Raw genomic sequence first — 23,152 nt, 5'->3', positions numbered from 1 at the left:
GGAGAAAGTACCAAATTCTTCCTGGGATAAGCGGGCATGTGCCCCATTGAAATCCACGGAAGCTATGCCATTTTATGCCAGGGCTGGATTGGGACCAAGTTCTTACAATGTCGTTGACACTACTTGGAGCGGCAAGAAAATCACCACTGCAGTAGCCAAATCCAAGAGAACCAGTTGAAACTGATCACTTCTTCTAAGAGGAATTCATGAATATTGAGTTAAGCCCTGTGTATGGAAACTCATTCAGAGCAGACTTCCTGTTCCTCAGACATGAACAGAATATCGTGAAGAGCTGAGGGGTGGGGAGTTTGATGCACCTTCAGTATAAAAGTGAAGTTAAAAAAGGAGCTCGGCTGGGGAGACTTCTCTGCTCTTATTCAAATTAATAAAAAGAAATGCTCCTCTCTGTCATTTTGCCACTCAATGTGGGAGAAGTTGCCCAGGAAACAGACCACAGCAGCAGAAATCAAACAGCATGCAATGTGCTAGACAGATCCCATCAGACAGTCTACAGCAGACATCACATACACGGGCCCAGATTCATCTCTCATGTAACTCCTTTGGCTTCAGTGGAGCTACAGTACACCAGAGGTGAATCTGGTCCCTGGGACTTGTATATCTAAGGGGCTCTTCCATTAGACATGTAATTCCTTTGCTACATGGAGGTCAGATGCTTTGGAGAGGGATTTTAGTGACAATTAAACCTGTTTAAGAGGAACTTTTAGGAGGGATTTTCTGGTACTAACTCTGTCCTTTCCCCTGCTCTACCAACAGCTCCTAAGGACATGGATCAGTTCAGGGAAGGAGTGGGAGAGAGAAAGGGCCTTGCAGGCCAGCATCCAGCTGCTGACTGCCTATCGAGAGACAGTTCATAGCACAGTGAGTATAGCTGTACTCTTCCTTGAGCTGACTTCCCTGCTTACATCAGATCTGACACTCAACGCAAATGCATGAAAAACTCTTCCAGGACAGCAGCTAGGATCTCAAGGTGACTAACATCCCTCTGCTTCCGTAAGAGAGAGGTTTACACAACATTGCTGTGACCACACTGCGGGCAGACTGCAAGAAGTAGAGGGAGACAACCCCCAAGCTGATGGCTTATTCTATCCTTAGATTCACCAAGTCAACAACAAAAGAGCTTCCACCCTAGTTAACAAGATGCCAAACACGGTCCCCTTTTGGCATTCCAGACCTTGGCTCCCATGTAAACATCCATGTCTTGGAAGAGGCGGGAGGGATAGCTCAGTGGTTTGAGCATTGGCCTGCTAAACGAAGATTGTAAGTTCAATACTTGAGGATGCCATTTAGGGAACTGGGGTAAAAATCTGTCTGGGGATTGGTCCTGCTTTGAGCCAGGGGTTGGACTAGATACCTCCTGAGGTCCTTTCCAACCCTGATATTCTATGTCTAATATAGTGAGGGGTTACTGGAAACCTGATTCACCATATGTGGGGTTCACTGATCATAAAGGACCAGATGTTTATCCCCAGGTCAATGTGAATCTCAGGTCTTCCCCAAATATCACTCTGTCAGCCAATCCTTAATAACTAAATCTAAGATTTATTGTTAAAAGAAAGAAGAGAGTTACAAATGGTTAAAAGATCAATATGCAGACAAGTGACTTTCAATGTTCATAGTTCAGGATCACAACAGTGATGGAATAAACTGCTGGTTTGTAAAAGTCTCTCTGGAATCATCCCAACAGATCAGAATCCAAAGGCAGCTTAGATGTAAAGTCTGTTAGTTTTTCCAGGCATTTTCCAGGTTCTTCCAAATAATCATTTGGAAGATCTCTGTCCTATGGCTTACACTGTCCCTGTTCAACGTTTAAGCAGACTAGAGATGATAGGATCAGGCCCGAGCCTTCTCTTTTATAGCTATTCTACCAGGCTGACAAGCCTACCTCACAGAAATTGTCACAGAAGGACCTTCCCCCAATGCAGATGGCCTCTTGTACTTTGCTTTGAAGATAATCTTCTATTTCCTGTGCATACACAGTAAACTAGATGGAATAAACTGCTGCTTTGTAAAAGTCTCTCTGGAATCATCCCAACAGATCAGAATCCAAAGGCATCTTAGATGTAAAGTCTGTTAGTTTTTCCAGGCATTTTCCAGGTTCTTCCAAATAATCATTTGGAAGATCTCTGTCCTATGGCTTACACTGTCCCTGTTCAACGTTTAAGCAGACTAGAGATGATAGGATCAGGCCCGAGCCTTCTCTTTTATAGCTATTCTACCAGGCTGACAAGCCTACCTCACAGAAATTGTCACAGAAGGACCTTCCCCCAATGCAGATGGCCTCTTGTACTTTGCTTTGAAGATAATCTTCTATTTCCTGTGCATACACAGTAAACTAGTTACATTCATTCACATAAGGTAATTAGCTGTTCTTCCATTATAACACAGATGATAGTTAAGCTGAAGATAATGTAGAAATGATTGGTTTCCTGAAGTGTCTTACATCTTTGATTTTAAGGTTAACTGAAGACCTTGCACACATAATTAAGGCAATTAAGCCATGAAAGGGAATTAGCATCTACAGGCTAATTTAGTTACATTGTGAAACTTCTAACCTGGGAATAGATAATCACAGACAAATACACTTAGCATCCTTTGTTCATTTTTGAATGAGTTGATGATTGCTAGTCTAATACATCTCTTTGAAATTCACATGCAAGTGAACTGTCTTAATACAGTAGAAGTGCCTCTTGTTAAGTTATTAGGGGTCATACACAGGTTGACTGGTCTGCCAGTGTCACAAATGCATTCTTGGTTCTTATGCTCCCAGGATGCTAAAGCTGAATTTCTATGTAATCAGCTAAGAACATAAACCATAAGAGTGGCTATCCTGGATCCCCCAGAAGAATGGTTCATCTAGCCCAGTATCCTGTCTTCTGACAGTGGTGGGTGCCAGATGCATCAGAGGGAATGAACAGAGCAAGGCAATTGTCAAATGAACCATCCCCTGTTGGACAGTCCCAGCCCCAGCGTCTGGCAGTCAGAGGTTTAGAGACATCCAGATCATGGGGTTGCATCCCTGACCATGTTAGCTAGTAGCCAGAGATGGACCTATCCTCCGTGAACTCATCTAATTCTTTTTTGAACCCAGTGTGGCAGAGCTCTGACCTTGCTCCCGTGGGTCCTGCGCTTCTAGGTGGTTTATGCTACCCTCAGTGGCTCACTGTGACCCTCCACGTAGCCCTTCTCTCTCTAGGGCCAGGGTTACAGTCTACTGAGCCCTTTTCATCATAGGTTGCAAGGAGGTTGGTGAGAGAACTCCCACAGTCTCTGTTCAGCCTCCTGTCCTGACAGGGACCTGACTTCCCCTTCCAGGAGCTGTTCCTGTAGTGGTGGGTTGTTGGGAACCCTGGCCCGCCCTCTACTCCGGGTTCCAGCCCATGGACCCTAATGGTAGCAGTTGTTGGCAGCCAACCTTTCACTGCCAGAGTTGCTACATTTCCCTGGGCCACTTCCCCACAGCTCTCCTGCTTCTTCCTTCTTCACCCTTACCTTAGGGCTCCTTTAACGATGGTCTGAGGGTGTCTTCAGTAACCGGCCCTTCAGCTGCACTTCCTCTCCCCTGGCTCCTCTGCCTGACTGGAGTGAGCCCTTTTCATAGTAACAGCAGGGCCTTAATTAGAGTCAGGTGGTCACATTAACTGAATGGCCTCACCTGACTCTTTACAGGTTAATTAGAGTCAGGTGTTCTCATTAGCCTGGAGCAGCCCCTGCTCTGGTCAGTCAGGGAACAGAAAACTGTTAATCCAGGGGCCAGTATATCTGCCTTCTGCTAGTCTGCTGTACCCACCTGGCCTGGGTCTATCACATAAGTTATACTTTTGGCCTTCACAACATCTCCCTGGCGATGAGTTCCACAGGTTGACTGCATTGTGTGAAGAAATGCTTCCTTTTTTTGTTTTAAACCTGCTGCCTATTAATTTCATTGGGTGACCCCTTGTTCCTGTGTTATGTGAAGGGCTAAATAACACTTCCTTATTGACTTTCTCTACACCAGTCATGATTTGATAGATCTCTATCATATTCCCTCTTAGTCGTCTCTTTTCCTAGCTGAAAAGTCCCTATCTTTTTAATCTCTCCTTGCACGAGAAGTTGTCCCATGTGCCTAATAATTTTTGTTACACTTCTCTGTATTTCTTCCAATTCTAACATATCTTTTTTGAGATGAGATGAGCAAAACTGCACGCAGTATTCAAGGTGTGGGGGTACTGTAGATTTCTATAGTGGCATAATGATATTTACTGCCTTATTATCAATCCCCTTCCTAATGGTTCCTAACATGTTGTTAGCGTTTTTGACGGCATGTGGAGCAGATGCTTTCAGAGAACTGTACACAATGACCCTGAGGTCTCTTCTTTGAGAGATAACAGCTAATTTAGACCCCATCTGTTTGTATGTACAATTGGAATTATATTTTCCAATGTGCGTTACCCAGTTCAGTACAGGAATCAGAGGCACAATGTTAACAGACGTGCCCGTTACTTTGGGGAGGCTCATTAATTAGGGTCACTCTTCTGTGCGGGGGAGGGGCGGTTCTGTAATTCTATTAATGTGTTGCTTATGTCACTTGTGTGTTCTACTCCTTCCTTCCACAAGTCCCCTCCCAATGGAGCTTTCCTGCAGGACTAGGTTCCCCAGGGCTAATAACTAGAACTAGACGAACATGCGCGCACATACTAGCACAGCAAGTCAATCAGCAGTCCCCAGCTGATCCCCTCATATGTCCCTGTGTTCAGTGGGCTGGGTTAAGCAGCACTGTCAAGCTGGTACCCTTATGCGCCCCTGGTCTCAATAGGCTGGGTTCAGCAGCACTTTCAGCTGCTCCCCCCCACTTATGTGCCCCAAGTTTAACACATTCCTATCACACTTTCTCATTACAATTGTACTGGTAGTAACCCACTTGATGAGCAAACCCCACAGTATTTTGGGGCACTATAGGGATCTTTAGCTTAGGTACAAGAAGCGTCGCTGCAGAGTAAATGGGGGAAGCTAAAACACAAAAGAGTAAAATTCAGAGCGAGAGAGAAAAGCAACCAGCTGAACCATAACAGTTATTGATGAATCATAGTGATAACCACACCAGGAGGGCTAAACAAACATAACAGCTACATTTTAAAGGTTGATACCTGAGGTAGGAAAGAAGAGAGAGAGAGAGAGAGATGGATCCCACCCACTCCATGAGGCTTGAATTGGTCGGGGTTCCCAGGTGATGGTGGTAGCTCAGGGTCCTGAGTGCTGGAGACAGGCAGAGCCCCCAGCACGATCAGTCAGGAGATGGAATCCCGGGGGAACTGATGCAGAGTTTGGGCCTATACATGAGAACCCTTACCTGGGCATAGGTAGGGGTTTTGTAGAGAAAATACAATGGTTCAAGGGAGAACACTAGATTTGTTTATGGGTAAACTGATAGCTCAAGGGTTTTCTTTAGGCTAGACAATCGGAGCTGATCACTCTTGGCTATGGGTGTTGTTTTCTTCCAGGGAGCTCACAAGGCAACTAGGCTGCTTCAGTATTTTGGGATATGAGTCAAAGATTTATTACTAGAATTGGTGTGATAATTGCTGAGCTGAGTGTGTGCAGGCGTAGGTTCATTAGCATCTGGAGCAGGGATTCCCATGATTCAATGCGTCCCTGCTTTTCTGGTCCCAGAGTTTGGTGCGGTTCTCTGTTCTTCATTCTTTATGCTAATCCCTATTCCATCTTTCATGCAGTTGAGGCTAGGGGAGTTGTCTCTGATCTTCATTCTGTATGCAAATGGAGATGTCTTAATCTTGTCACCCTTGTCAGGAGGGGTCTAGGTGTGTCTCCCCAAACCCTTCATTGTTCTCTGCAAGCCTTTTCTCTGATCGGTTTTGGTTCAAACAAAGATGGAGGATGTGGGTGTCCTTCATGAGTCACACAAGCTAGATACTGTGCCCTGGTTCCCCAAAAACACAGAGCTGACTGGTATCAACAATAAAGATGGCAAGTGAAGTCTAGTACAGCTGGAGAACGTTCATTCTTCATTCTTTTTTAATTAGACTCAGGAAACTTTTAATCAGTTTGGATCTCTGATTGGAGCAATAGCACCATACAGCTGTGATTCACTGGCCACGTCTCGTCAGTGGGTGGTTGACTGTATCAGCTGCCTTCTCTGTATACAAGGTGAGGAGACCATTAGCAGGTATAAGTAATTGTTCACCTTCTTTCACTGTTGTAATGTCCATTTTTCTGCCTATCTAGTTCTTTCTGTCCTGTCTGTTGGCACTTAGATAACAGAGTGGTGGGCATCTTGTAAATAGCTCATTAGAAGAGATGATTATGATGTGTAAAGAGCATGGCACACTTCTGGGAACTGTACAAATAATAAATGGTCTGCACCAGGTAGATAACTGCTCAGTTCCTTAGGGCTTCTCTACACAGGGACACTGAGGAGAGTTAATCCAAATGAACTAAAGGTGTAAATTTTAAAGTGGCATTAAACACATGTGGATGCTCTGATTCTGAATTAAAATGGCCCTTCTTAATTTTAGTGAATTACATGAATTAAACTAACCTGAAAAAGGCCCCTTTAATTCTAAATAAGTGTGTCCCCAGAGGTGTTTAATGAAGTTTAACTAATGCAGTTTGAAAATGAATTTGGATTAGCTTTCTTGACTATCTCCATGTAGACAAGCCCTTGGTACTAAACATTTTCTCTTTACCTGCCACTGGCTGTACTGGAGGGGTTTCCTGGACTAATTCTTTAAACAAAAAGTTCTTGCAGCAGCCCTCTGTCATGAGCGTTCAAAGCTATTGGAGTAAGTGTAGGCCATTTTCCCCTTTGTGAAGAGTGGGACGTGGTAGGCAATCTATGGCACAGGTGTCGAAGGCGGCACTCAAGCTGATTTTCAGTGGCACTCACACTGCCCAGGTCCTGGCCACCAGTCCGGGGGGCTGTGCATTTTAATTTAATTTTAAATGAAGCTTCTTAAACATTTTAAAAGCCTTATTTACTTTACATACAACAACAGTTTAGTTATATATTATAGACTTATAGAAAGAGACCTTCTCAAAACGTTAAAATGTCTTACTGGCACGCAAAACCTTAAATTTGAGTGAATAAATGAAGACTCGGCACAGCACTTCTGAAAGGTTGCCGACCCCTGGAGTAGGATGTTCTTTTCACCTAATGGGATAGATCTTGGTTATCATTTAAGGCCATTTCCAATTAGGGTGACCAGACAGCAAATGTGAAACTCATGCAGGACGGGGGTGGGGGGTAATATGAGTCTATATAAGAAAAAGACCCCAACATCGGGACTGTCCCGATAAAATCGGGACATCTGGTCACCCTATTTCTAATTATTATTAATCAGTCCTAAAAAACAGTGTTGGTGATTCAGAAACAGAATAAGAGACTCCAGTGTTTGAGTGTACAACATAGAAATCCCAGCATTGTTTAGAAGTGACGGATGAGCCTGGGTTTCCTGCCAAAGGTTTTGTCCAGCCCCATCTTGAGAGTTTGGTGGAGGGATTCACCTCTGCATTGGAACCTCACATCTACCTGCATGAGTTGTACTTGAATATGAGATTAGATGTAAATACTGAGAGCAGAGACGCTACTGAAACTAGGCACACCCAGAAAGCTGCTCCAAGCTGAATACGGTGCTTGTTCAATCCTGTATCAGTCACAATAACATACCACTACTGTTAACTTTCAAACATTTAGGGTGTAATCCCGACTCCATTATAGTCAACAGGAGTTTTGCCATTGATTTTGATGGGGCCAAGATTTTACACTGTACTAATAACAGCCTAGCACATGGATCCTTCTGTATGAATGTCCATGCAGTAGAGGTTCAGTTTCATTAGTCGTTACAGTACTTTTTCTCCTTTTCTCCACTCCAGGCCAGCCCATGAACCTGGGGTCAGCGGTGGAGGAGCTGAGATGTCTCTGTGACGAACTAACAACAGCTCCAGACCCTGAGGCTTTGTTTCAGGCATCTTCCAAAATGGCCAAGGTAACTGACTCAAAAAACTTGTGCGGATGTTCTAGTGACCAGGCACCCATCATTTTATATTTACGCTTTCATGATGCCTTTCCGTACTTGGAGCAAGCTGTGGGCGTGGGGCATTCATTGCCAGTAACCAGCTTTTCATAGATATGTGCTATGAATGCCATGTAAAAACCAGATTCCACAGAATGTTGCACGTGCATGAAAATCCGCATGCAGATGCGCCATTCATGAGAAAAAACTGTGTTAGAGGAACATCAAGCTGAGAACCCATCCAGTCTTCATTCCGTCACCTTGTGGGTTTGCCTTAAGCTATATTTGTGTGCATGCCTCTCTGGACTTCATTGTATATGTTGTAAAAAGATGCAGTGTATCTAAGAGAATACAAACTGGAAACTTACCTCCTGCATATCCAGTACAACGTTGTGCTAACTGTGCAACAGAAGCTTTGCCTCGAACCTGATCTCATTAATGTAGAATACAAAAATGTAGTATATAGACTATGGAGAGAATTTTAATCCCAAATGGCTAGCTGGACATGAGGCTAATTAACAAATTGTTAATTAATCAGAGGGGTAGCCGTGTTAGTCTGGATCTGTAAAAGCAGCAAAGAGTCCTGTGGCACCTTATAGACTTACAGACGTATTGGAGCATGAGCTTTCGTGGGTGAATACCCACTTCGTCGGATGCAATTTGCTGATGCATAGATCTTTTTCCATAGAGATATTAGGCCTCCATTTTCACAAGTGCTGGAGCCAAACATCATTGCAGTCTCTCCTGTTTTGGATTTGTTCCCAGGTTGTTAGTGAGTACTTTCCCCCAGAACAGGCCACAGCCTTTATTGAGGCCACAGTGGATGGTATGCTGTCTGCCAGCCCCACCTGTGCCATGGCAGCTGGACTGTGGATGAAGATCATCCTTAAGGAGTGTGGAGATGCCATGCTGGACCAGGTAAAACGGGAAACTGGAGAGGTTCTCTGCCTAAACTCGAGGCTTTTAGATCTTTGCCCTCATGTGTAATGAACAAAAATCTTGCTGTTTCTCCCCGTCAGACATAGTCGATTCCATCTCTGTTCCCACCCTAAACTAGGCAATGGCAGAATCAATAGCAGTAGACAGAGAGAATCCAAGGGAAAAGGAAGATGGTTGGTTATTTATTTGTCTGGCTTGTTACCACAGTATTCAGCCAAGAAAGGCTTGAAAAAACAGACTCTGGGGAAAAGACAAGAAGACAGAATGACTGGCACTTGGAGGCATCCAGTTCTTAGGAGGCCTATGGCTAAGGGCTACCTGGATAAAGATAGCCCTGTAGTCATTCCCAGTGAGTCTGGAGCCTGGGCTCTGAGACCCACCCTCTTGCCAGGTTTCAGAGCCTGGGCTGCAGCCCGAGCAGGAACAGCTACACTTTTAGCCACATAGTGCAAGCCCCTCAGGCCCGGGTTGACCTGAGCTCTGAAACTCACTGCTGTGGGATTTTTTTGGTGTGTAGACGTACCCTTTAAGAATAGAAGGAGGGAGGGAGAAAACTCTAGTGTCTTTGGGATCCACTATTTATATGCCTTATTCTGGAGCCCAGTGCGTTAGGGCTAGATGAAAGGAGCACTCCACAAATCTTCTATCAAGGCTGGTGAAAGGCCTCAGGACAGGGAACCCTCGTAGCAGAACTGCCACGTTTGCACAGTGTTTTGAAGATGTGAAGGGCTAGGAATGAATTTGAGAGGTCGTCACCTGTTCATAGTCCCAGGCATTTGCACACTGTGTTTAAAGCACTTGCATATTTTGTGCTTGTGGTTGTTTATGAACTGTGCATCCTTCGAGGCAAATGGTTGCATTTGGCTGCTTAAATCACACCTGCAAAATCTGGGCAAGCAAAGCCTTCTTTTGTGCATGCCAGCTGGTTTATTTAATGCATAGCTGGGCACCACCACATTCAATTACCTGGTAGGTACAGGGAACCCCGCTCAGGGGCGGCTCCAGGCCCCAGCACGCAAAGCGTGTGCTTGGGGCGGCACGCCACGGGGGGCGCTCCGCCAGTCGCCTGCGGGAGGTCCACCGGAGCTACGGGACCAGCAACCGGCAGAGCGCCCCCCGCTGCGTGCCACCATGCTTGGGGTGGCGAAATGGCTAGAGCCGCCCCTGACCCCGCTATAATGCGCCCCGCAATAACGCGAATTCGGCTATAATGTGATTGTAAGGTGGCTCCAGCCGCCCCAGGCCAAAAAAAAAAAAAGCGGCTGGAGCGCCGCGAAAGCGGCTGGAGTGCCGCGGAAGCGCGAAAGAGAAAAAAAAAACAAAGAGGGAGAGGCTTTGTGAAGGGAGAGAGGCTGGAACGCCCCCGAAGGGGGAAAAAAAGCAAAAAATGGAATGTGCCTTCCCCACTGCCTCTTCCCACCTGCCCCCACTTACCCTTTTGGTGAGAAGAGCCACTCTCTCCACAGCTGCTTTTCTCTCTTCCTCTGCCCCTTGCACGTCTCCCCTGCTCTCCCCAAGTGTTTCCCTCTCTCCCTGCATGGCTGAGAGCCCTCGCTGCTGGAGCTCCACCCTTTCAGTTACTGCTGTGGGCAGTTCGCAAATGAAAGTAGTTTTCTGCCCAAGAGAAATCGACTGGCTTGAAACTGACCAGCTTGAAATGGTAGACCCCGCTATACCGCGACCCCGCATTTAGCGTGATCCAATTTTTTGGACCCCGATCATCGCGTTATAGTGGGGTTTCGCTGTATATGTGTGTGTCAGTGTTAATTTTTACAGCCAAGTGTGGGCAATTGTTGTGGGTTAAAGTTACACAGACATATTTGAACGTTTGTTTCTTGAGGAATTTCTAAAAAAGCAGCAAATGTCTAAAGAAAGGTTTTGATTCTGTAGAATGAATGGAGAGAAAGAAAAAGGGACATTTCTTTCTGGTTTTGTTCCTTCCAGGTGCCAGCTATTCTGGATATAATATATAGCCACATGGCTACTATCCAGGAGAGCAGCTTGAGGCAATTCCTGCTGGAGGCAGTGTCTATTCTGGCTCACCATCACCTAGAGGCAGTGATCTCCAGCCTACTCAGCAACCATCTGCCGATGGACAGGTATATACCGCTACCTATTGCATTCATCTTGGTAAAACATGGATCCCACAGCTTTACTGGGAGATGTAGGGCTTTATTTAAGCAGCAGACATTTTGGGATAATTCCTGATGGTTAATAGCCTGGGTCTTTCTCCAGGAAGGTCCCAGAGCATGTTAAGGTGGGGTGTGGAGAGAAATTAAGTGTCATTCTGTTTCCATTAAGTCATAACTGCTTTGACATCCTAAAGACCTAACTTTACTGGTATAACTGGAGTGTATTGTTGGAAACATCTACTTCTGGAGCCAGCCCTGCTAGAGGGCTTTTGCTGCCCCAAGCAGCAAAAAAGGGAAAAGAAACAAGCTGCGATCACTATCTGCAGCTCTACCACCGCCGGTGTCTTCGGCAGCAATTCGGCGGCTGGTCCTTTGCTCCGAGAAGGAGTGAGGGACCAGCCACCGAATTGCTGCCGAAGACCCAGACATGCCGCCCCTCACCATTGGCCGCCCCAAGCAGCTACTTGCTGGGCTGGTGCCTGGAACCGGCCTGGCTCTCTAGACACCTGAATTGACCTCACTTGGGAAATTAGCAGTGACTGTTGATTTCCTGGTAGCATGACAGCTTCAAGTCCAATCCCTGGCTGATTACAAAGAATAGGGCCAATATTGTCATCAGACCGCCGCTTGGTATCAGTGAGGGTTTGGCTGCTAGAATAGAGTTGCCGTCCTTGGGACTTAAAACTGGACTGGAAGCAGATCCATCATTTCATTTAAAGATTCCTAACTGATAACTCAGTTATCAGTGCTGGAATCTAAGACGATAAGAACGGCCATAGTGGGTCAGACCAAAGATCCATCTAGCCCAGTATCCTGTCTTCCGACAGTGGCCAGTGCCACATGCCCCAGAGGGAATGAACAGAGCAGGTAAATGTCAAATGATCCATCCCTTCTTGCCCAGGCCCAGCTTCTGGCAAACAGAGGGTCGGGACACCCTTTGTGAAGGGGACCTAGGATGGCCATGAATATTCGTTCTCATAATTGTATGTCCAGTTAGTAGGAATGTGGCTTTTCTTTCATCAACTTGCCTTCCAAACCCTGGATCTTTGGGAGCCACATGCTCATGAGTCCATATTTCCTGGGAAGTGGGAAAACAGGAACTGAGGTTGGCGCCCTGTGTCCTGTCCTTCGGAAGTCTAGTATTAATGGTTAGGCTGCAGTAAGACTAGGTCACTTAACCTAGTTTTGTAACTGGAAACTCAATATTTAAACAAGAGGCGCGTTAGAGGAGGACAGTACTCCTAACTTTCTCGTCATAGGCAAGGAGAAAAGTTGGTCTTTACTTAAATAGGACACATTCAGTCTGAGCCACAAAAGTGTCCAGGTGTCACATGTAACTTCTATTAAATTGCAGTGACACCACTGAACTGTGGAGATCTCTGGGGGGAGACCCCTTGCTTGCCACTCAAGTCCTATGGGTCCTAATAGAAAAAATAAAGACTTCAACAAGCCAAGAAGGCAGCATCACCTCAGAGACTGAAACTGACAGGCATTTGGCAGCTGCTGAACCTCTCTCAGTAAGTCAGATGACAGACACTCCTTTCAGGCTTTCCTCTGCCCTGTGACAATCCTGCTGCTGGAAAGCTAGAAGTGTGGTAGAATATTGCTGTGTGGGCACTTCTCCTCTAATGTACTGTTTCCCTGAGTCCAGCTCTGCTGTCTGTGGAACAAATACGGCAGTTTTAGAGTACGTGGCTGATTTACTTAATAACATCTGGCAATTAGAGAGTCTTTGAACCAGGTTTCTCACAGTGCTTTGCAAATATTCCTTAGGACTCACAACATGCCTTGGTAGGTCATACACATTTTTACAGATGTGGGAAACTGAGCCATGAGTTAAGGGAGTTGCTCGCAGTCATTCAAGTTCCTGGCAGAAGTGAAAATTCAGTACAGCAGATATCAGAAGGGGAGAGAGGGTGTGATGGTGTTGGGAAGAGATCTCATTTTTTACCATGCTCTCCTTTCAGGCAACATGTGCCATCTTTGAGGTGGTGTCAGCACTGCAGTCGAGCAAAGCTGTGCAGGAGCTGCTCCCAGAGTTGTTTCCTGTTCTCCTGCAGCAGGTCAGCCGAACCTCAGGACAAAAGATGCCTTTGCCAAGGATAAGAAGCCAGAGCCTATTCCAAAATGACCAACAACATACTGAGGGCAACCTTTGCCGGTAATTAGAAGGAAGGGAGAGAAACAAAGAGAATTCCAATAGAGTTGTGTGACACTCCCCAGGAATTTCCAGGGTTATGAGGCACCTTACCATTGCCTGTCCTTAGAGTGAGGAAGTCTTGTCTGTGTCTGCTGTGGGTCAGTTCCCTAAAATGACCAGGCTCTGGCAAAACAAGCACTGCCATCCAGGCCTCCTCAGACCCCAGTCTCTTTGTACAGGTTAGTGATAGGCACACACCAACCCCCGAGTCTTCTGACCATTCCGTATAGTGTGCAGACCTTTATCCACTGAACACCCACAGAATTACCAGGCCTGCTGTTCCCAATGGAACAGTACACACCAGTTTACTTCTTGTACTTTAGACTCTATACTTTATACTTTATTACTTATACTCTATAGTGCAAAACACACAGCACTTAGATATATTTATAGGGCAAACAAGAACAGAGATGGTCAAAGAACAGAATTTCCAGTGACAGTGAGAAAGAATGCAAGCAAAAAATGGTTACATGTCAAATGAAATCATAACATGCTCCTAGAGACTAAACTTAACCAACAGGTTAACCTCCTGTCTAAAGATGTTTCTCACCCAACGTTCTCAACCAAGCCTGATAGCGACCCCGCTGTCCGTCTCGCTGTCCATCTACTTCCTAAGTGAAAGATGCCAGGGTGTCTTCTTTGTCCCCCAAATATACTAGAGCAAACCTTTGAGGTGTACCCCAAAATTGGGTCCCCACCCCCTGTCTCCTTCCTGTTACTTTTCTTTCTTTGAAGTTCTCACAGTCCTTCTGAACTGAATGTGAGCCCTACATGCTTAATTTACGTGTAAACAAACAGATGGAGAATCATTTCTTGCCTTAAAGAAAACCATTTTTTCACCTTTCCTGGTGACTAGTCCCTAGATACAGATCATAAGATTGTAATTTTCAATGCATAGACATGGCTCTTTACACAGCATCTGTAGATGTGTTTCACAATGATATTGGTGACATGAGCTTTTATTTGAGACTCATATGGCAATCTTTTAGTGATCTTTTAGCCCCTTAAACCACTGACTCACTCTGGGAATGTCCGACTCTGCAAATTCTTCTGTAACTTTAACTGCGGGGTCGAGATTAACTGGCTGGTACCACGTAACCTATACTCAGGTATGCTCAGGGAAACTCTGAAGAAACTTCCAGAATCATGCAGTCCATGATCTCCCCCACAGTTTGAGTATGTGGCCTTACCAGTGAGTGGCCCAATCTTTCAATTTCTATGCAAATGCACAGAGGCCTAATCCCTCAATCCATCTTTCAACTCTCCATTTCTGGCAGTACTTTTCTGTGGACAGGCCCCACCTCGTCCAGCATGGCTGCCTTAATCATGTCCTAATCTCTTGCCTGCTAATCACTAAGAGCCATATATGTGCTTCCCCGGTTAAATGGGGTATCAGTCGAAAGGCCCACATTGTTCTGTCCTTGTGAGGTCTCACCGCTGCTCCTTTAAGAGTAACCAAAACCAGATCAGGGTTGTTCGCAGGTCCCATTTTACAGAGTCTGATCTCCTGTGCCTGGTTTCCATTTCCTGTCACAGGACTTGCTAGACTTTGGAGGAGTTGTTGCCAGACCTGGGCTTGCTCCCGTATAAATTCCTGAAGGCTCTTTTGCTGTTAAACCTACCAGGCAAGCAAAGGCTGTTTTTCTGCCTGGTGGGATTCTTGGAAGGTCTGTGGGGTCTTCTACACCAGCAGTTCTCAACCGGGCCGGTTTTAGGGGTTCCGCCAAGCAGGGCTGGCAGTAGACTAGCTGGGGCTTAGGGCAGAAAGCTGAAGCTCTGAGCCCAGCCAGGCTGGAGCCCTGAGGCCCAGCACCTGCACTAAAGCCCCGAGCCCCTGCACCCTGTGGAGTTAAAATCTAGAGCCAGGAGCCCCAAACTCTGATGCCTGGCAGGGCAGAGGCCTGGGAGTGGGCCATGGAGTATTTATAGCTTGTTGAGGTGACAGGAGGCTCAGAAACAGAAAGGTTGAGAACCCCTGTTCTAGACTTCTCCTTGCTGCTTCACCACCCATTTCAGTGTGTTCCCTCCATCACCTGGACTGCCAGACCTCTACCCCGGCTTCTCCAGCAGGCTCTCCATTTGTATAGATAACAGGGAAATCCCTGATGAGCCCCCAGCTGTGACAGAGAGGGGTGTTGCACCCCCACATCTTCTACGAACACAGACCACGTTGAGACTTTCTTGCTTGTAAACACCAACGTGTAGTCTATTTAATCCCCCTACCAATACATAGCACCTTTATCTTGTATCTCAACTTTCTAAACTCTTCTCCAAAATGGGGGGAAGGTGTTTCCACTCAGAGAGCTCACTTTGTCAGGCTCTCCCAGCTTTTTGTCTTTCTGTTTCTCTTTGGGTGACCAGACAGCAAGGGTGAAAAATCAGGACGGGGGTGGGTGGTAATAGGCACCTGTATAAGATAAAGCCCCAAATATCAGGATATCTGGTCACCCAAGTTTCTTTCTCTGTCTGTTCCCCTCAAAGGGCTCCTGCCCATGTCCTTTTATACAGTTTCCCTGTTAATGGAATGATTGGTTCCATGACTCACTATCCCCAATCTGACCTCGTAATCAGCTACACCTCTGTCCAATTAGGCTTTCTGTAAGGAACTGAATTAGTACTAATAGTGACCAGAGTGCTGACTCAAGTGCAAACCCTCAGCACTCTGTCACATCATATCTGGAGATACGACCCCAAAATATCCACTAGTGATCACCACATTCTATGCCCCCCAGTTTTTGGGTCCTGATCATGTATCTTTTCTATATCCTTGTACTCTGCTAGTGCCCGTACTCCTTGCAGAAAGTGAAAAATGACTTCAAAATTTTGTCCCTAGCAAAACTAGTTATATGAGATGTATGAGACAGAAACTTACCTCCTGGCATCAAGTCCTTCCAGGGACACTGGTGTCCAGGATATTGCCAGTGGATGAACTGTCGATGAACAGCAGACCTGACAAGTAACCTGGGCTTCCTGACTCTGTTCAGGCTGCACCTTCCTACCGATTGCTGCAGTTCTGTGCCTCTCTTTCCCCAGGTTTTCTGTCCAAGCGTTAGAATCTGTGCTTTTCAAAGTTGGGAATGAGAGACTGGTGAGAGTGCTCAGGATGCAGAAAACATGGATTCTGCTTGAAAACCCCCAGACTCACCATGAGGGAGTGTGTCTGCTGGTGAGGTAAGAGATCTAAGAGGCATGATTTTATCCTTGGGAATCAGTAGCAAATAGAGTGGCTGAGAGGGAACCTCCAGTTTATAGCTTTGTGGGGGGTGCCCTGGGTGGAAACACAAAGCTCCCACCCATAGATATCAGAGCTGTCTGCTCAGAGCAGCTGAGCTTTTGAAGTGTGCAATCGACCCCATAAGCGGTTTCTTTTGCCTTCCAGAGTTCTGCTAAGATTTGGACTAATAACACCTGAGATCATCCAGAGCCTCCTCCCCTGGGTGAATTCCCCAATGGAAAACTTCCGAGTCACCGGCACAGCTTTCCTTGCCCAGGTAAGACACAGGGCTCCGAAGAGCAGTTTCACCATTAGACACTGTCTGTTTGCCTTTCTTTTAGGGAGTTGTACAGTTCAGTTCATAGGAGTAACTGTCATTTTAGATAGTAGACTGGGTCCCCCTTTATATGGAAACCTGACAAGGAACTTCATTCTACCTTTCGGAGTCATTCTCTCGCTGATATTTGTATTGCTGTCATTGCCTATACTAGCTACACAACCACAGGTGCTGGCTGAGAGAGATACAGACAGAGTTTGAAGTACTGGACCTCTTCTGCCAAGTCCCAGTGCTGATACTAACCAACAGCTCCTGATTTTGGTTTCACTCAGCAGATCTTCGGAATGAACCTAGTGTCCTAATACTATAAAACAAGCAACATACAAATACATTCACAACTATCGTAGGTTCGCATGACTATTGTATCTGAGTACCTCAAAACTCATTTATGTATGTATCCCCACAACACTCCTGGGAGGTAGGGAAGCACTATTATTCCTATTTTACAGGCAGGGAGCTGATGCACAGAAGGGCTAAGTGATTTGCCCAAGGTCACCCAGGAAGTCTTTGAGGGAGCAGGAAATTGAACCTGGGTCTCCTAAGTCCTAGGCAAGTGTGTTAACTGCTGGACCATCCTCCCTTTCTACAGCCCTCCTCTAACATCTGCATCATATTTCCCACTTACGCTAAGTAACTATCTTTGGGGCTCATCTGGTTCTAAGGAAAACAATCGATCTGTGCCTGGGATGGGCTGTTCCTGGGCTTTGAGACTCCTTACAAGAGGCCCCATGGTCCTACTGCCCCCTGCCCCAGGAAAAGAGCCACAAATCTGGGTCTGTCTAGAGAGGCCTCATGAAAGCAGCCAATCAGAGCCCATCAAGCTCAGCTAAAAGGAGCTGCAGGGCCTTAGCAGGTCAGTTCCTGCCAGGAACTGGAGGGGCAAGAAAGGGTGCTGCTCTCTGGCCACAGAAATTCAGGGGATTGCCAGAGTTTGATTCTGGCAGCATTTGCTTAAGTTGGGTTTGCAGGAAGAGAGTCCTTAAGAACTTGAACCTTGAGGTGAGGGTGAAGCTAAAAGTGGCCAGTAGGAAAAAGCAACGATGAACTGAAATCAAGCGGTGCCTAACTACTGTTTACAGGGTCCATGGTTTGGAACTCAGAGTTATGGGCAGGCCCTGGTTCCCCTACCACTTACAGTGGCATAAGCCCCAGGAAGGGGACAATGCTTACGGAGAGCTTGAACAAAGGGCAGAATTTCAAGGACCCAGAGTTGGGGCTGGAGACCCTAGTGAGGGCAATGGGACTGTTCTTGACTAGCCCAGAAGGGGTTCATTTGGACTTTGGGACTTAGCCAGAGGCCTGAGCCACAGAAGACTCACTGAGGTCAGCGGGCAGGGTGCACCAGGGGTGAGAAAAGGACTGTGGTACCAGACCCAGCCACTAAGAGGCTCTCAAGAGATGACTGGATCCCTATTATAGTGCCCAAAAGGAAAGCTGCATGTTTTTAAAACATTTCTCATTTGTGTGGAATGATAAAGTTACAGTGTGTTATGTGCCACGTATCAGAGGGATAGCCATATTAGTCTGTATCCACAAGACTGTGGCTATAGGAGGACTCCTTGTTGTTTTTAGTGTATTCCATGTCGGCTCAAATTCTGTTCCCAATCTTAAGGATCATATTGGGGCTAATGGACATGTTGATTTTATTTCAGCTAATGAGTGATCCCATGCTCAGGGAGAAGAAGTTGCTTAAGAGTGTCTTGCGCATCTTGGAAGAAAGGTCACAGGATAGGAACAGCATTGTCCGTCAGATGGCTGTAAGAGGCCTGGGAAATATTGTCGATGGGGCGCCTGTGAAGGTATGAGAGAATACTGAATAGGATGCAACATAACTAGAGAAACCAAGGGAAATAACTGTTCAGAGTTTACAGAGGCTGCACACAATGCACTAGGCCAAATTCTGCTCTCTCCCATACCCTAGTAACCTTTTTGCAGTCAATACAGAGCAAGCTGGATCCTTTGGTAAACTGGGCATAAGTAAACAATGTGCACTTTAATGTAACCATATGTAAACGTATACATCTAGGAACAAAAAATGCAGGCCATACTTACAGGACGGGAGACTCTATCCCAGGAAACAATGATGCTGAGAAAAAACTTGAGCCATGGCAGATAATCAGTTGAACATAAGCTCCCAATGCGAAGTTGTGGCCAAAAGGACTGAAATAATCCTTGGAGGCATAAACAGAGGAATCTTGAAGAAGAGTAAAGAAGTTATTTTCCCTCTGAATACGGCACTTATGTGAGCGCTGCTGGAATGCTGTGTCCAGATCAGGTGTCCACAATTCAAGAAGGATGCTGATAAATTAGAGAGGATTCAGAGAAGAGTCACAAGAATTATCAAAGGATTGGAAAATATACCTTTAGTGATAGACTCAAGGAGCTCAATCTATTTAGCTTTACGAAGAGAAGGTTAAGGAGTGACTTGAGGACAGTCTATAGCTACTCACATGGGGAACAAATTTTGATAATGGGTTCTTCACATTAGCAAACAATGGTATAACAAGATTCAATGGAGAAAAAGGAAGCTAGATTAATTCAGACTGGTAATAAGGCATACATTTTTAATAGAAATTTTAATTAACCATTGGAACAATTTACCAAAAGTTGTGGTGGATTTTCAGTCACTAGCAATTTTAAAATCAAGATTGGATGTTTTTCTAGAAGATATACTTGTGGAAGCCAGGAAATAATTAACAAGGATTTGAAGGGATCTTAATGCATGTCCGTTAGTTAGCATGAGTTAGGCTAGCTGTGACCCTAATGATGTGAGATTTGTAGAAGCAAGATAATGTGAGACAGAGTGAACTGTGTGAAAAGTTATTACGACCTTGCAATTCAGATAACCGAATATGCAGTCTTGCTTTTTCTTAGGAGTGAGACAAATAAGATAGCAGAAAAGCTTATGTATAAACAAAATGTATTTGTTGCTTTTTACCGTCTGTATTATTGCTAGAAATTGTCTGTAACTAAGGTATAAAGCTTGCTGTAATTGTTTACCAGTTGAGAGACCTGTCCGGGACTGGGGTGACCCTGTGTCCTATGGCACTCTCTCCCTCCATTGTAATTACTGGAGAAATAATAAAGTATTTGGTTTTGCTGCACCCAAACAAAAAGCGAGAACTGAGTTTTTCTCCGACATACTCTAGTTCAGAGACTATTTCGGAGAAGTTCTATGTTATGCAGGAGGTCAGACTGGATAAATCACAATGATCCCTTTTGGCCTTGGAATCTAAGTAACTAGAAATCTAATAATAGGATTACGCAGGTGTATTATGGCACCGAGTTTGGCTCATTGTAGCTAGCACCTGGTCTGAAATATAGCTATAGGTCTCTGGAGGGAGAGAGGGTTGATGAAATTCCCACAGCTTCATAACTGCTAAAGAAAACTTCTTAGAAGTGTGATCAGTGATAAGTGTTCTTTAATGTCGTATGTTTGTACAGGTGAAAAAATACAAGAAGTTTCTTCTGGACATACTGATCGGGACCTTACATGACGTTTTCAGTTCTGAAGTGATTGGTGAGAGCATGAAAGCACTGGCCAAAGTCCTGAAGGAGCTGAAAGAGAAGGACATTGGTTCTTCCTTCAAAAACCTCACCGAACAGATCCAGACCTACTTTGACAATGTATGTGAACAGAACTCTCCAACTCCAGTTCAACCGATCTTGATTATACTCGATTTACGATGTGTGATGTGGACTCCCTGGGCATTGCTCATGTCAGAGTGCAGAGATTTTAGGCCCCAGGGAAGGGAGGTGTTTTATGGAGGAGGAGAACATTAGGAGGATGGGGGTGACATCCCTGCTCCCACAGTCTCACCCTTCTGTTCTTCTTGATTGCCACTGAGAACCTCAAAGAAAGTCTGAATACTAGATTAGGTAGCTAGATAACCATGAAAAGGGGGTTACAGAGTGCAATAGAGAGCGTTGGGCCTGCTCTATACCGTTTTTATGTGAGAGGGTTGGAATGATAATTCTCTTTTGCAGAGAATTTTGAGATTTCAAATTTTGGTTTTGTTCCCATTTGTGGGAACCCCTCTCCCCAAACTTCAGAACTCCTTGTGAAACAGAATTACTATTCTCAACCTAGCTCTATTGGAAGCCTTGGCCCGGGGCAGTCTGCTCTCAGACTATCCTGGTGCTGGGAACCCAGGAAACTCTGGGAGCTAGAGGTGCCAGGGAGTTGCAAATTTGAGAGCTAGGACTCCCAGGGTCATAGAATTGGAAGGGACCTCAGGAGGTCATCTAGTCCAACCCTCTGCTCAAAGCAGGACCAATCCCCAGCTTTTTATCCCAGTTCCCAAAATGGCCCCCCAGGGACTGAACTCACAACCCTGGGTTTAGCAGGCCAATGCTCAAACCACTGAGCTATCCTTCCCCCCAAAGCTGGGAGCCTGGAAGCTGATGATTCCAGTCAGCCTGCTAGATTGGCTGCCAAGGAGCTGGATGGGTGTACTGGCAAGACACCAGGCAGGTTTCTAAGGACCCTGCCTGGCTTCTGGAGGAATTTCATCAAAATTGAACTGTCTCTAAAATATTTTCATGAATCAGAAAATTCGAACAAAAAATTGGTTAATTAAAGTTTATCTGACTAGCTGTAGTTGCAATCACTCTACTTTAGCGTAGAAGAGACGGCTGTGTGAGGTGCATGATGGGATTGTCCCTTACTTACCAAGTTGTGGGGCTTTCTTGGCTGTAGGAGGACGATGCTCTTCGCTCAGTGGCCTTTGTCCTATTTGGCATCCTGGCTCAGTTGACAAAGAAAAAATGGAAGGCCTATTTCGCTGAGCAGGTTCGAAAGAGCTGGGTCATACTTCTGCTGCACCTGCAAGACCCAAGCCCCAAGGTTTCAATGGTAAGACCAACAGTGACTTATTTACTAAGCCAAAGGAATCTTCCTCCCAATGTCAGGGGAGCACTGCTATTCCTGCTTGTTGTGGAGGCTCAAATTCTCCCCTCAGTTCATTGCCCTCCTGCTGAGTCAGTTCCAGCCAGGTTGGTCCATGGCTGCCTCACCAGAATCCAGGATAGGTCATGGGTCTGACCCCGACAGGTCTCTGTTCCTGTCTGTCTCTGCACCCCAGGCCCCTGCCTCCCCAGAACAGAGGAGAGACCACAGCTGTGCCTGGTGAAGCAGCTTTCATCGGTATATCTGTTCCCAAAAGACATTGATGCTACCTCCAGGTTTCAGTGGAAGCTCTCCCCTCTATTAGTCATTCCTGCATGTTTCTGCCAGTCACATCCAGATGAATCCCTTTTTGTCCTGGAATAGATGAGCAGTCACGCAGATGAGTTCCCTTTGATTGAACACAGCACTCGGTAGGGAACAAGTCAATGGTGTGACGCTCTTTTTCAGGAATGCAGAGCTACATTTCACCTCTGTTTCCCGTTTTTGGGACTGAAGAGACTCCAACATGCGATCAATAAGCACCTTGGTGGCAGAGCCGAGCTGAAGCCTGAAGAGCTCCAGGTGGACATTTGCAGACACCTTGTGAGTGAGCTGTTGAACTGTAGGAGATTATTGACTGGAGGGGGATGGGAAATGTAAATCTGCCCCAGATTCCCATTTTTCCCACTTCTACCCAGCCACCTGTTCTTGCTCTTATTTACCTGTGGTTCATAAAAGCATGTGCTGGCAGTCAAAGGGCACTTCTAGCCAGAGAGAGCTCATGTGTCCCTGATTTCCTCTAGGCCAAAGAAAATGCAGAACTGCTGGAGAACTTGTACAGCACAACCATCGCGTCCTTCAGTAGCAGCTGGGAAGGGATCCGGGCAGGTGCCGCCAACTTAGCTGGTGAGAGATGATGCCCAGTGTCCCTTTTGATATTCCCATTGAGGGAGACAGAAAAAATCCCACTATGCAGCACTGAGCTGCCATTAATCTCTCTGTGCCTCAGTTTCCCAGTCATAGATGGAGATGTTAATGTCCCTACCACTCCAGGATGGTGGTCGGAGGAATTCATTAGTTGCTATAAAGTGCTTCGAGATTGTTGCAGGGGAAGCACGGTGCAGTCATTTCGTAGTAGTGGCTGGGACACTGTCACGTAGGGCATGGTTACACTTTGAGCTGGGGGTATAATTCCCAGCTTGATGAGACACACCCGCACTAGCCCTGTGTGCTAAAAATAGAGAGTAGCTGCGACGGCAGGAGCAGCAGGAGGTTTAACCACCCCAAGTATGATCCCATCCAAACCCCAAAGTCTATTCTCACAGTGGCTGCTCCTCCCACGGCTTGTGCTGCCTTAGCTACATTCTAATGCTAGCGCTGTCAGAGCTAGTGTGGGCCTGTCCCATTGAACTGGG

The 23,152-nt window shown here is 45.9% G+C and overlaps 1 protein-coding gene across 3 annotated transcripts in view; it reads left to right on the top strand.

Moving 5' to 3' along the window:
• Window positions 1–23,152, top strand: part of LOC123375428 (maestro heat-like repeat-containing protein family member 2B) — a 47,339-nt gene that overhangs the window by 12,086 nt on the left and 12,101 nt on the right. For all 3 annotated transcript variants that reach the window (XM_045026294.1, XM_045026293.1, XR_006581446.1), the window contains exons 16-29: window positions 775–879; window positions 6,039–6,162; window positions 7,888–8,000; window positions 8,793–8,945; window positions 10,911–11,065; window positions 12,453–12,615; window positions 13,066–13,259; window positions 16,332–16,469; window positions 16,678–16,789; window positions 18,502–18,648; window positions 20,294–20,476; window positions 21,549–21,704; window positions 22,206–22,340; window positions 22,541–22,643. In XM_045026294.1, the coding sequence (XP_044882229.1) occupies window positions 775–879; window positions 6,039–6,162; window positions 7,888–8,000; window positions 8,793–8,945; window positions 10,911–11,065; window positions 12,453–12,615; window positions 13,066–13,259; window positions 16,332–16,469; window positions 16,678–16,789; window positions 18,502–18,648; window positions 20,294–20,476; window positions 21,549–21,704; window positions 22,206–22,340; window positions 22,541–22,643 (1,981 nt within the window). The remainder of the gene's footprint in view (window positions 1–774; window positions 880–6,038; window positions 6,163–7,887; window positions 8,001–8,792; window positions 8,946–10,910; window positions 11,066–12,452; window positions 12,616–13,065; window positions 13,260–16,331; window positions 16,470–16,677; window positions 16,790–18,501; window positions 18,649–20,293; window positions 20,477–21,548; window positions 21,705–22,205; window positions 22,341–22,540; window positions 22,644–23,152) is intronic.

The sequence above is a fragment of the Mauremys mutica genome, chromosome 8 (genome assembly GCF_020497125.1).
Source record: "Mauremys mutica isolate MM-2020 ecotype Southern chromosome 8, ASM2049712v1, whole genome shotgun sequence".
NCBI lineage: Eukaryota > Metazoa > Chordata > Testudines > Geoemydidae > Mauremys > Mauremys mutica.
The sequence above is the reverse complement of the archived record's forward strand: the minus strand, read 5'-3'. Positions and strand labels throughout refer to the sequence as shown.